Genomic DNA, 13717 nt, shown 5'->3' on the forward strand with positions numbered 1-13717 from the left:
ATACTGTTTTAGGGTAGTTGTTTTTGCCTCTCTAAGGGAAAATGTTAACAATTATTCAAAAGTTACTTATATTTAGATGTTTATTTTCACACTGAAGGTTTTTATAGCCTTATGATTTTACTTAAGGTTATATCCGAGAGAGAGAGAGAGAGAGAGAGAGAGAGAGAGAGAGAGAGAGAATTTTATGGTAGCTTTGGAAGGAAACTGTATTTTTTTATTATTTAAGAGCCTGTTTTACTATAAAAAGCAGTGGGTGTATTTCACACCCACATTTACCTTGTTCTCTCCATATTTTTTTATATTATTAATCCACTATGCCTAGTTCTCATGCATGAATGAAATCAGGGGTCGGAAATAAAGTGTAGTGTTGACTGAAAGCTAAACTTTGTATGGGAAGTGTTAGTTCAGGAAGCAGAATTTATAGTATCCAACTCAACAGTGGATTGGTGTGCAGTACTACTGTGGGTCATTAGAGAGTAAAACTCCAGCAGAAGTCACTGCTGCTTCAGGACTGTTGAAGGGCTCGATAGTTGTTACTTTGTGGAAATGAAAGTGCTCTTTGGTAAGTTGAAGTTACTCTATTGCTTTCAGTTACTGCACAGTTACTTACCACCACCCACTCGCTTCATATTACTAAGCTGTTGTAATGTTTAATTTGTTCTAGTGAATGAAATCCATAGTACATTGTTAGTTAATAACATGATGGGAATTCTGTTACCACCATCCATGTCCATAATGGTTAAGTTCAAACCCAGAAGTGTCCATTTTAATGTTTTCTATAAGTTCTATACTATTCCAAATGATGATAATGAATACCTCTTTTAAAGCAGAAAACCTCATTATTTTAAGTTGGATGCATTTATCATCCTATTAAAAAGAGGATCTCATTGTTACTGACTGTTGAACATTACCTTGGGAGCAACAGGTAAATTTAGAAGTAAGTGTTATGCAAAATATAACAAATAAATGTTATGTTATATTTTGTTAATGACTTCTATACTCAGTTAAAAATCATCTGTGAGAAAGTTAAGATACAAACAAATATATTGTTACTAAAACTTGAATCCTCAGTTGCTGAAGAAATTTCTGAAACAAAATAATCTGTTGCTAAGATATTAAAGTTATTTCTGCAGTAAGCCATTGGCTTTTTGTTTCTTCCTTTTTATTATGAGAGAGAAATAAAATTTTGGAGAAGTTACACAGCCCAATTTTAATGGAATATAGAATTAAACATCACCAAATCTAGCTTTAGTCCCTTGCCTGAAAGATGGCCAGTGGTCTGGGACATCTTACTATCCATTAACGTTTTCTCAAAATCCTGCTCCTGCTCATAGAGACTTCAGCAGCTTGTGATGTTTGTAAGTCAGCAACGCTGGCCACATCTGTATACTTATATTTACTTTGAGTGGTTACTGTAAATACATGGTGATACTCTCTTAACAGTAGGATTTATTACGGTACGTATTTAAGTACTGCATAATTGTATGTTCAAATGAAAAGTCCTCTGAACTTATGAATTATATCATGTTGAGTTGCATTAGTCATTGTTGATTTCGACCTAACTTGACTTCTCTTGGCTCCTTCGCTCCATCTTGTGAGTGAGTAGATGTGCTAAGAACCATGTTGTCTGCAGTGTTCTTTGAAGAGGAAGAACTGCCTCTGTGAATATGTGCTGTCGCCCTGCATTGCTCTAGGCCTGTGTATAGATACTGATTACATGTACGCTTGGGGTGGGAGAATAATCCATCTGTTTGTTTGGTTTTTTTTTTTTTAGGTGATGGCTGTGGACACACTGTACTAGGCCCTGAGAGTGGAACCCTTACATCCATCAACTACCCGAATACCTATCCTAACAGCACTGTGTGTAAATGGGAGATTCGGGTAAAGACAGGAGAACGAATTCGCATCAAATTCGGCGACTTTGACATTGAAGATTCTGATTATTGTCACCTTAATTACCTGAAAATCTATAATGGAATTGGAGTCAGCAGAACGGAAATAGGTAGGGCATTTATGCATGTTCTATATTGTTTCCTCAGGCTTTAAAACTGTGGATAGTCATCCTTTGACTTCTCCATCCCTAGCTGAGTCTCTCATCCTAGCCCATTTTCTGCTACTGCTCTGTGTTACTCAGAAATTCTTGGTTAGCCTGGTAGTTTGAGTCGCCCCTCCATACCATCAATATGGTGCTGGATAAGATTGTCAGAACTTAGACCTCCAGAGAGCATGGACACCATGGTCCTGTAGATGTGGAAGATGTGTGGATAGTGCTTCTGGGACTCTCAGGAGTGCTCTGGGAGTGTAACTGAAGCAGCAGTGAAAACGGACACACAGAAGATGAACAATAAAGTACATATGCTCACTAAGGACGAAGTTAAAAATAGGAGAGATTCTGTCGAAACCTATGGTCTCATTTCATCCACATAGAATAGTGTGTGAGAGGAAGGAGGAGGAACAGGAAGGAGAAGGGGCCAAAAGTCATGATTGGGTCCTGGTTATTCTGATTGAAGATTGAGGATGGCTAATTAAAAAAAAAAGATTAAATTGTTTGTTGATTTTTCAATTTTTTATTTGTTTTTAATAAGGTCTTGACTGAAATACAACTCTTATCACTTCCCCTCTTTTCTTCCAGCCCCTCCCATGTACCCCACTATCAAGTTGATAGCCTCTTTTGCTTTTTTCTCAATTTTTATTGGTTATTTTATTTATTTACATTTCAAATGTTGTCCCCCTTCTTGACTTCCCCTCTGCAAGCCCCCCCACCTCACTCCCCCTCCCCATTGCCTCTATGAGGGTGCTCCCTCACCTACCCACCCCCATTCCCGCCTCACCACTCTAGACACCAGACTTCTCAACAGAGACTCTAAAAGCCAGAAGATCTTGGGCAGATGTCATAAAGACCCTAAGAAAACAAAAATGCCAACCCAGGCTATTATACCCAGCAAAACTCTCAATTACCATAAATGGAGAAACCAGGATATTCCATGACAAAACCAAACTTAAACAATATATTTCCACAAATCCAGCCCTACAAAGGATAATAGAAGGAAAACTCCAGCACAAGGAGGAAAACTACACTCAAGAAAAGGCAAGAAATTAATCTTCTTACAACAAACCCAAAAGATGAGACCACACAAGCATAAGTCTGCCTCTTTTTCTTTAATCATGTATGTGTGCATAAATACATACAAGTACAACCTGCTGAGTCTGGAGAGATTTTTGTTTGTGTGTTTATGACTTCAGGACTGACTCCTCTGCATTGGACACCCAATAAAGGGGCTTCCTGAGAGATGTTCGTTTTTCTTCTCCCACTAGTAGCCTCTTAGTTTCTGTCTAGGGTGGGACCCCTGAATAATTTCTCCCTTTCCACATTAGAATATTCATTGCTGTTGCCATGGTTCTGGTCCTGCTTATGTGGCCCCTTCTAGGAGATGCTGTTTCACTGCATTCATCCTGGTCTTCCAGCTGCTAGAATCTTTCTGTCCCTCTTCCGCAATGCAATCTGAACCGTAAGTGCAGGACTGGACTCCCCATGATCTGTTCATGAATGCATTGTGACCAGTTGTGGTTTCCTGTGATGGTATTTACTTTCTATAAAGAGAGGTTTCCTTGGAAAGGGTTGGAAGCCACGCATAACCTGTGGGTATAAGGATAAGATTTTGAATGTAGTCAGGAACTATGCGTGTCCAGCTAAGTGGCAGTGGTCCATTCTCTTCTAACATCCTGTACTCACTAGCCCTGGGAAGCCAACTTCCAGTACCAGGTATGAGTTCCCTCCTGTGCTGTGGGCTATAAGTTCAATTAGACTCACGAGCGTGTAAGTGCTACTTGTTCCATCTTTACACATTTCTTGCCATGCTTGCAGCTGTCATGGTTCATAGGTGTTGTAGCAGGGTAGGACAACTTATTTGATAATTTTTTATGACAGGTTACATAATATTTTCTGGAACCATGGACACCACATCACAGGAAAGAAGCTTTTAGGTCAGATCTGGCTTGAATTATCCAAGTCCTGGGTCCTAAGTATATGATGTTTTAAAGATATTTTAAAGCTTATTAGAGAAATTTAGAAGGCATTGGTCATTCACTGATAATAAAGAATGATCATTTTAGGTGTGAAAATGGTTTTAAAGTATTTCTTTAAGAAAATGGGTAAGGAAAAGGATAAGCCATGTCAGAGCTAACATTCTAATATTTGGATGTATTTTTGGAAGTTTCCAGGATAATGTTTTTAATAAGACAGTGAGTTCTATATTTGGAAAATGAACCATAGCCTTGTAACCAGGGAAGAACAACAGAGGCACGGGAGAGATTGGGGGCATGGGTTTGACATTGCTCTGTCTAGCCAGCATCCATGAGCTCCTTCTGGGAGTCCTTCCCAGCAGCCATGATCCTGCCCAGGTTTCAGCCTTCTTCTCTACTTTTAAAGACGTGGAATGGAATCATACTTGGCTCTGCTGGCATGTGATAAGTGTTTAATGGTCTCAGCTAAATATCTCCCATTCTTTCTGCCTTTTCCTCTCCACCTCTACCCTTTGCACCTCATACAAAGCTGCTGGAAGGTCAAAAGGCCAAGTAATGATGGCTCCTGCTGAGCCTCAGCTTGAGTGCTCCATTGCCTCATAGCACTTGCCACAGCATCTTCGCACTTGTCTCCCACCAACACAAGTCTGTGTTACACATCACAGAGACGCGGTGATTCTTTCAAAATAAGCAACCAACATTCTGATCAGTGTATCTCTGCATTGGATTATAGAAGAAAGAAATGCATAGGGGCTTCCAGACTCCAATGACAGAGTTTTGAATTCTTTATCTTTTCTTGTCTTGACTCACTGACCCTTCAGAACAGAGGCAGGCCCAAATACACTCCATCCATTTTGGTATTGAAAATTAGGTTTGGGGTTTTATAAGTGTTAATTTTATTTTTCCTAAGAAGTAGTAGTCTGGAATAATCGGGTAGAGGAAACAGAATAGTTTCTAGAGGAAGGATGTTTTAAGTCCTGAACTCATTAGGATGTGTTTAACTGACAAGGTATCGGTTTCCTTTGCAGCTAGACAGTGACCTCGTGTTCCCTTTATGTGCTGTTAGCAACGTTGTTTTTTTATAACTGACTTCTGGGCTGCTAAACTGTGAAGACGGTTTTGGAGTAACTCACTGTAGTACGACTATGAATAGAGACATTGATGGACAAGTGGCGTGCTTAATGATAGAGCTTAAAATGGCTTTCCAAATCTGAAGTCTGTCCCCACTTAGGCAGACCATTAGAATAAGAAAAAAATTATTTTTTTAATCCTTAATGTAAGGCACAGAATATTTTAGATTTATCTTGCCCAGATTTTACAATTCATTATTTCTTCAAGAAATCTTTTGTTCTTTTAATGTACAATGAAATTAGAAATCAGAATCTTTTTAGTTCAGGGATAGTGGGCTACCATATCCTCTGAATGCAGAATTCATAAATTGATGTGCAGCTATGCATAGAGCTGCATGTACATGCATGCATAAATACTTATATGTATACATGTTTTCATATTTCTTTAGTGGTATTTATTAAAAATGTTGAGTTCATACTGATATTTTATTCATTATACAATATTTATTATGTGATTCATTTCATTCTTCTCTGTGTTATCTTAGTTAGGGTTTCCATTGCTATGGCAAGTCTTATAAAGGACAACATTTAATTGGGGCTGGCTTACAGGTTCAGAGGTTCAGTCCATTATCATCAAGGCAGGAGCATGGCAGCTTCCAGGCAGGTGCTAGAGAAGGAGCTGAGAGTTCTATATCTTGTCTGGAAGGGAACCAGGTGAAGACTAATCTAGGCAGCTAGGAGGAGGATCTCAAAGCCCACTCCAACAGAGACACGCTTCCTCCAACAAGGCCACACCTCCTAATAGTGTCACTCTCTGGGCCAAGCATCTTCAAACCACCACATGTGAGTATTCTAACTCACTTCCCTCGAGATGAGATATCCAGCTCTCATTGTAGTTCATACTGAAGAGCTGTGCAAGGGAGTTACAAAAGCAAAGATCTCATACTCTTCTAAGTAAGATCCTGGATTGTAGGCTGTAGGTTGGCCATGCCTGCAGGAGACTGTTACTTAAAATTATTTGTCGGGATCTTCACCTGAGGGAATACTGCCTCTACACTGTTACAAACAAACAAGCAAACATTCTTCCCTTCTTCCAAACCTTCCCTGTGGTTATGTCATCCATTTTAGGTATGGGTTGGTTCATTTGAGTGTCTTCTTGGGAATTATTTAAAGTTTTGATATTTTCATAAAAGTTTGTTTTCCTTGAAAAGCTTTGAGAGAGCTTTCTTGGCATGTTGTACATGCTTCCCTGTTGCTTGGCAACAGGTCTGGTTTTACACGTGACAACCCTCTGCTATTTAGACTAGAGTGGTTGGCATAGGGACTGCTCACTATCTTTAAGAAGCTGTGAGCTTTAGAAGATTCCAGACCTTCTAACAACACCTTTTCAGAAGATTTTATCAAGACATTTAAATAGAATATAAAGTTTACTTTTAGCCAGAAGTTTATGGGTTTTCCAGAAGATAGCTCTTTCTTGTTTGATCTTTTGAGGCACAGCTTCATAATGTAGCACAGTTTAGCCTCGCACTTGGAATAATTTTCCTGCCTCAGCATCTGTACAGGCATGTGCCATGAAACTGACCTCAGAAAATAATTTTTAAAAATAATTACACTTTTTTGTGTGTATGTCTGTGCATGCATATATACATATCAGAGGAAGACTTGTACAAATTGATTTTCTTTTTAAACCATATGAATCTGTAGGACCTAACTGAAGTCATCAGACTTGACAAGTGCTGAGTCATCTTGCCAGGCTCAGAAAATACCTCTTAAGTCACTCTTAGAGTGTAAGTGTCACAAGAGAGGAAGAAAGTACTCAGAAGAGTGTGACAGGGCAAGTCAGTCACACTGAGTGGATATTTTGATCCCTCTGGATGCTGTAATCTTTGTATTAGGATGCTTTGGTTTGCCATGTTAGTGCCCCTGCATGCCTCAGTCAGCTGCAATTCCAAGAGAGAATATTTCAGGGGCAGTAATTCTTACAACCAGAGACTTCAAAACCAGCTCCATCCCTTCCCTGTGCTTTAGATAAGTGAAAAAAATCTTAAAGTTTCAGATGTTTTGTGGGTTTGATGAAGGTGACGCTGTTTTTGTATTGAGGATACCATACTGAGTGGAGTTTGCTCTTGAAGAGTCAGCTCTAGAGAACTTAACATGTGTTGGAACAATGTTTGTTTCCGTTTTAGCATTATTTACTATGTAGAAAGCTTAGGAGTGAGTCCAACTTCACACTAAAAATGATGAAGTTTTATCTGTGGTGTGACCAGGTTTGGGTAACTACTAGCCATCCACTCTGGACTCAGCATACATTTCTATATCTAGATGAGTCTGGGGTCATTTGTTAACGATGGCTAGATTTCTAGACATCATCAGAGGCTTCAGTGACTGCAGTGAGTGCTGACTTGTACTCACTCCAGTGCAGTGTTGTCTAATTTGATTGGTATCACTGTCTAGGATGTGTGCTGAGTCTGCCTTATAATTTGTTCTGTGTCTCCATGATGGCTCATGGTGTGCACTGTTCATGATCATTAACCAGTTGAATGCTTTCTTTTGTGAAGACTGTTGAGTTTTCTGTGCTTTTTCTATTGGTTAATTCCCCACCTCTTTTTTTCCCCTAGTATCCCACTATGTTGCTGAGGCTAGCCTTGAACTCATGGCCTCAAATGACTCTCTTGCTTTGGCTGCAGACATGTGTCCCAGTGTCTGGCTCTCCTGCTGCTTTTGTTTGTGTCCTTATTCATTTGTAGGAGTTCTGTAAATATAGTCAGTCCAGTTACGAGTTCCTTTTGGACAGGTGTATTGCACGTATCTCCCATCTTTCTGTGGGCTATCATTTCTCCCTCTTACTGGTATATTTTGGTAAACATTCTTCAGAACTTGGAGCATCTGGAGAGTTGAGAAATGACTAGCTGATGTGTAAGCCTACAGCACACTTGTTACACTAACATAATGTACGATAAGACACACATTCTCTCTTCTGTCCCATCTTTTCTCTTCACATATTACTCCCTCATCAGGAAGGGAGCTGACAATACTCTGGAGCAGAACTGTAGAGTGTCCAGTGCTCTCTTCCTCCCACAGCAACAGCCTTTGGCTTTTCCCATCCCCATCCCATCAACAGCCTCACCCCTGACTAAATTAGCACACATTCTGGCTCGTCTTCGGTGGACCCTGCCTAAGTGTGTTGCAGAGCTACCTTTGCTCACCCTGACTTCATTATTTATAAACCTATGCTTGTGGAGAACTGCATCCAAAAAGTCATCATTTGCTTAAAAGGACCCTTTGATCATTATAGAACTGTTAGGAAAAGATTTTAAAAAACAAATGAACAATGAACAATGGTTACATCTAAGGGCTATCTCTTTGGAACAGTTACGTCCCACCCCAGTTTCCCACAGGCCTACCCACTGCATTATGTCTTCAAAACCACTCACTATCATGATGGTGCTGTTATTTTTTCCAGTGCTTAGTTGTTTTTTCGGCTCATTTATTCCAGATGCCTGGTTCATGTTGTGAGCTTGTATTCAACTGTGTAGACTTTAGAAACTTCTGCTGTCACACCTCTTCAGACACACCAGAAGAGGGCATCGGACCCCATTACAGATGGTTGTGAGCCACCATGTGGTTGCTGGAAATTGAACTCATGACCCTCTGGAAGAGCAGTTATTGCTCTTAAGCACTGGGCCATCTCTCCAGCCCCCCAAACAAATACGTTTAAGGACAATTTTTCAGAACTTAGAATAGGAGCACCAGCCTCCACAGCAAAATTTGGAATTCTCAAAGGAAATGTTTTGAGTATTTGTCACTGGGCCCTCAACATCCAAGAGCCCATTGGCAGGAGCCGGGACTCCATGATGAAGTGCAATGGGCAGTGCTGCCACTCCAAAGGCTTAGTTCAAGTGAGGTCAGAGCAAGTGCACAGTGGGGACCTCCCAGGCCACTGCATGACCTCATCTCAGGAGATATTTAGAGCACACCCTCATTAAATAGCACAAGAGCTTTGAAGAATTCATCCTTCTAGGCTCACTGAGCAAAGGTAGCTCTGCAACACACTTAGGCAGGGTCCACCGAAGACGAGCCAGAATGTGTGCTAATTTAGTCAGGGGTGAGGCTGTTGATCGGATGGGGATGGGAAAAGCCAAAGGCTGTTGCTGTGGGAGGAAGAGAGCACTGGACTCTCTACAGTTCTGCTCCAGAGTATTGTCAGCTCCCTTCCTGATGAGGGAGTAATATGTGGAAAAGAAAAGATGGGACATGAGAGAGAATGTGTGTCTTATCTTACTTTGTATTAGTGTAACAAGTGTGCTGTAGGCTTACACATCAGCTTGTCATTTCTCACTCTCTAGAAGCTCCAAGCTCTGAGGCCCAGTGAGTAGATTTAGTGTATGGCAAGGCCTCCCCCTGGCTTAACACACCAGTGTTTCCTGTTCTGTCACATGGTCGTCTGCTAAAAGTATATTTTTGTCAAGAGAACTCTACCTTCATGATCTTTTTTAAACCTAAAGGTCTGTCTTGAAGTACTGTCATGGTAGGACTAAGGTTTTCAACATAAGAATCTGGAGAGGATGCTGTATTCATTCCATAACAAAAACATAAGTTCTAGACTGACTTTACCACTAACTTGTAGTATTAGTTTAGGGGATCAAACTATCCGTATGATTTCCCATTTTTCAGTAGTTAATGAGTGGATTGGGATAGCTCTCTAATGATCACTTTTACTTCTAAGCAGTATCTAAGTCTGTGATCTGTTTTTTCTTTGCTTAAAAATAATTCATTCATATCTGATAATTGTACTCAATAAAAATTGTCTTTGCATTTCTTTTATGAACCCTGTTAGGTATGTCTTACATACCACAAAACTAACCTTTAAAATGTATCCTTTGATGAGTTTAAGTACATATGCACCTGCACAGATAACACTGTACTGCCGGTCTAGAAATCTCAAACCACACCAGAAGTTCCCTGTGGTACATTTGAGTGCATTTCTTGTTTATCCCCAGCTCTAGGCAGCTATTAGTCTGCTTTGCACCTCTAATTTTGTGATTTTGTTTGACTTTTCTAGAATCTTATACAGTGCCTTCTCTTATTTAGCATAATATCCTTGAGATTCATCTATGTTGCAAATAAATTGTTCTCTTGTATTAACAGATAGTGTTCCTCGGTGTGTTTGTATCCTACATTAGCTATTTGTTGATCAAGTCAAATGGTTTTCATTTGAGGCAGAATGAGTAGGAAATAGAAATAACCATTTGTAGTCTCTCTGTGGCCGTACTTCTTTCCTCCCGCATAGATAACTGTCTTATAAATTGCCAAGGTGTCTCAGAATTGCCTGTTTTATATTTCTGCCATTAATTTGTGAAGTTTCTGATCTTTCTACATCCTCCCTGACACTTAATAAACTATCTGTTCTATTGACTGCAACTTAGGGTATGTAATGATATATCATCTTGGTTTTAATGTAATTTTCTCAGTGATCAATGATATCATGTGAAATGCACATTGTTCTTATTCAAATGATGTTGTTGCCACAGCTTGAAACAATGTTTAGGACTCTGTGTTCCAGATTTGCTAGTCTAGTCATGAGCCACATAGGGAAACCCATTTTATTACCTAATGATAGCTAGTTTGTGTCAATAATTTCTTTCCTTCTTCTGTCTTAGTTTACTTAGATTTGCTCTAAGCATTTCTCTTGTTCTACATATACGTTACACATTGAATATATGCATCTGAGTCTGAGGTCAAGGCTATGGGCAGAGGTTTAAATTACTGAGTCCAGTTCATAGCTGAGGCCATGTGAGTCCACAAGATCTCTGAAGCATCAAGAAAGATCTGATAATACTCAGAAATTAAACTAAGTAGGTCCAGTTCGAGGACATTTTGAGGAATGTGCTGAGGCGAGGAATCTAGGAGGCCCTGAGGGAATGCTGTACAAACACTACTGACCGATCACTTGTGGTGTCCGCAGTGCCTGTTTCTAAAACTATTTCATTATGGTTTTGAAAGCATATATGTGTTCTATAAAAATTGAATCTCTGTAAGTTTAGTTAAAAACTGTAGGGCTTTTGTTTTGTTTTGAACCAGTTAAAAAGTTGCTACTTGGCATTCAGTTTTTCCTCCATGATAATTTGATTTTTGACCTTTACTTATTTTTTTATTTTCTTTTTATTTACTTATTTTATTTTGAGTTTACTTATTTCTTTTTATTAATTTAATAACTGGTTTATTGTTTATATTGTTATATACATTAAAAATATTGATTTTATGAGAGTCATACTAAATACATGTTTTTCTTTCATTCCTAGGCAAATACTGTGGTCTGGGGTTACATATGAATCAGTCAATTGAGTCCAAAGGCAGTGAAATCACAGTGCTGTTCATGAGTGGAATCCACGCTTCTGGGCGAGGGTTTCTGGCTTCATACGCAGTTATAGACAAACAAGGTAATTTTCATTTTATACTATAGTCTCACATTGTGTCATTTCTGACAGCAAGAAGGAAATGATCCAAATGCCTGTCGTCTGACATCGGAGTAGAACAGAAAGACTGAGCATCTGATAATGCACAAGATACCAGGAAGATCCGGGGCTGCATTCTGAAAAGTGACTGTATGGACATTTATAAAAAGTCCTTATATTTTCTTTTCTTTAGTAGAAGAAATACCAGTTTTTCATTTCTGTGAGATTAGAACACGAGCTGTCTTAATTTTAACAGAAATCTGTAAAACATTGAGGTAAACTGTACAACTTAAAAGTTTATTATCTACAAGTTACAATTTCACAATTGTGTACAAAAGGCCATATTGTTGCTGACAAAGACTCAGCTCTCATATCGGGGGAGTTTCCTAAGAAGTGCTGAGACAGGACATAATAAAGTCTTTTCTCATTGTTAATGTTTAGAATCTAAAGGGGATGTGGGGTTAAAGTCAAGGATATTATGTAGAATAGAATCAAAATGTATTTGATTTCTAACAGAAAATCTGTCCTGCTTTCACTGTTGTGACTCTTATTTCATCTTTGTCATTAGAGGCACTGAAGAGGACAGCTCAGTAGTGATGTCATTGGAAGGACTATGAAAACAGTCGTTTGCATTAGAAAATAGATGGTTATTCTTACGTTCAACAGTAAATATTCTAAGTTGGCCATTTAAATTTAAAAATTAACTCTAACTTCATGCTTTTTAAGTGAAAAAAATTCAAGAGCCTCCTATATATGAGACTGTTGAGCTCTGGAAACTGGTGCCTGTAAATCAAGCTGGCTCTCTTAAGATCGCTGATGTTCTTAGTAATCTCACAGAGTCAGCACATTGTAGACTTACCAGTCTCTATTTCTATTAGAGATAGGCTCCGTAGGAACTTGATGCTAACACTTCCCAAAGTGACAATCCTGAGAAACCTCATTTCCCAGTTGACATCTGAAGGCGTGGAGTTTTATATGTCCTATCCCATTTATAAAACATAGTTTAACTTGACTGAAGTCACTTGGCTAAAACATATTGAAGGAAACACTGGCTGAGTTTCTTGTTACTTCTTGGGTGGCCCCTCAGTCACATTGTTTTCTAGTAACTCCTTTACTCAGCCAGTGGCTTTGGTTAAGAGCTCAGTTTGTTTCTATCCAGGAAATTGACCTGCCACCAAATTCCTTAAATACATGGAAGGATCATTACTACTTGTTCCTAGCTAAGGAATCTAGTTGAAATTTAGAGTAACGGAATAAAATGTGTGAACAGTCTTGATTCAGCAGATACTTGGTTTCCTATAAATTCCCACAAAGACAAAGACTTGCTAATGTTATATATGTTTATGGTTTATATTATATATAAATAATAATGTATAGAGTCACAGATTTCTGTAAGATAGGGTGACTTTATTATTTTGTATCAGAACACATGCAAAGTTATGTTCTCTTCCATTTTGTGACTTAGGCTTAGTAGAATGACCTGACCAGGTTTGTGTGTATGTGTGTGTTAGATACTCTTCCAAGAATTAAAAGGTCATGTGATACAAACAGTAGAGTAATGTCCATTTTTAAAGACATGTTATTGTCAGACTCACTTTCTATAAGAACACACTTCAGAGAATTAGAATTCATTGTTCTTGTGCTTTAAGTTGTCATGAGAGATTTTGCTGATGGCAAATTTCTCTTGAATGGCCTCCAGAAGATGGCCATGTCATACTGGGGCCTTTCCCTAGCATCCTCTTCCACTTTTGTTTCTTGTTTTTAAAACACCATGGGGTGCTTTCCCCCTTCCCTGTTACTTTCAATTATCAGTGAGCAGTTACCAGACTTTTTCTCCGTTTTCCTCCCTTTTAGACCAAAAAGAGAATTACATCTCCTGTGGAAAAATGTTCCTATTCAGTGGCAGGCAAACAGAAGTGCATAGAAAGGGGGCACTTCAAAGCCTTAGGGGAGTCCTATGATTTACTTTTCATTTTCTGTGCTAAAAATGCCATGACTAAAGCAACTTACAGAAGACAGGGTATATTTTGGTTTGCATTTCCAGAAGGACAAGGACAAGAAGAGTCCATGATGATAGAGCAGAGGTAAGGCAGCTAGAACAGGAAGCTGAGAACTTCCATCCCCCAACTCCCTGGCAGAGAATGTGGTTTATTTTAGCTCACAACTCCA

The 13717-nt window shown here is 39.1% G+C and overlaps 1 protein-coding gene across 1 annotated transcript in view; it reads left to right on the plus strand.

The window, feature by feature from the left end:
- Positions 1–13717, plus strand: part of Dcbld2 (discoidin, CUB and LCCL domain containing 2) — a 59366-nt gene that overhangs the window by 12551 nt on the left and 33098 nt on the right. Inside the window, exons 2-3 of the mRNA XM_034515020.2 lie at positions 1775–2002; positions 11396–11533. Of these exons, the coding sequence (XP_034370911.1) occupies positions 1775–2002; positions 11396–11533 (366 nt within the window). The remainder of the gene's footprint in view (positions 1–1774; positions 2003–11395; positions 11534–13717) is intronic.

The sequence above is a fragment of the Arvicanthis niloticus genome, chromosome 12 (genome assembly GCF_011762505.2).
Source record: "Arvicanthis niloticus isolate mArvNil1 chromosome 12, mArvNil1.pat.X, whole genome shotgun sequence".
Taxonomy (NCBI): domain Eukaryota; kingdom Metazoa; phylum Chordata; class Mammalia; order Rodentia; family Muridae; genus Arvicanthis; species Arvicanthis niloticus.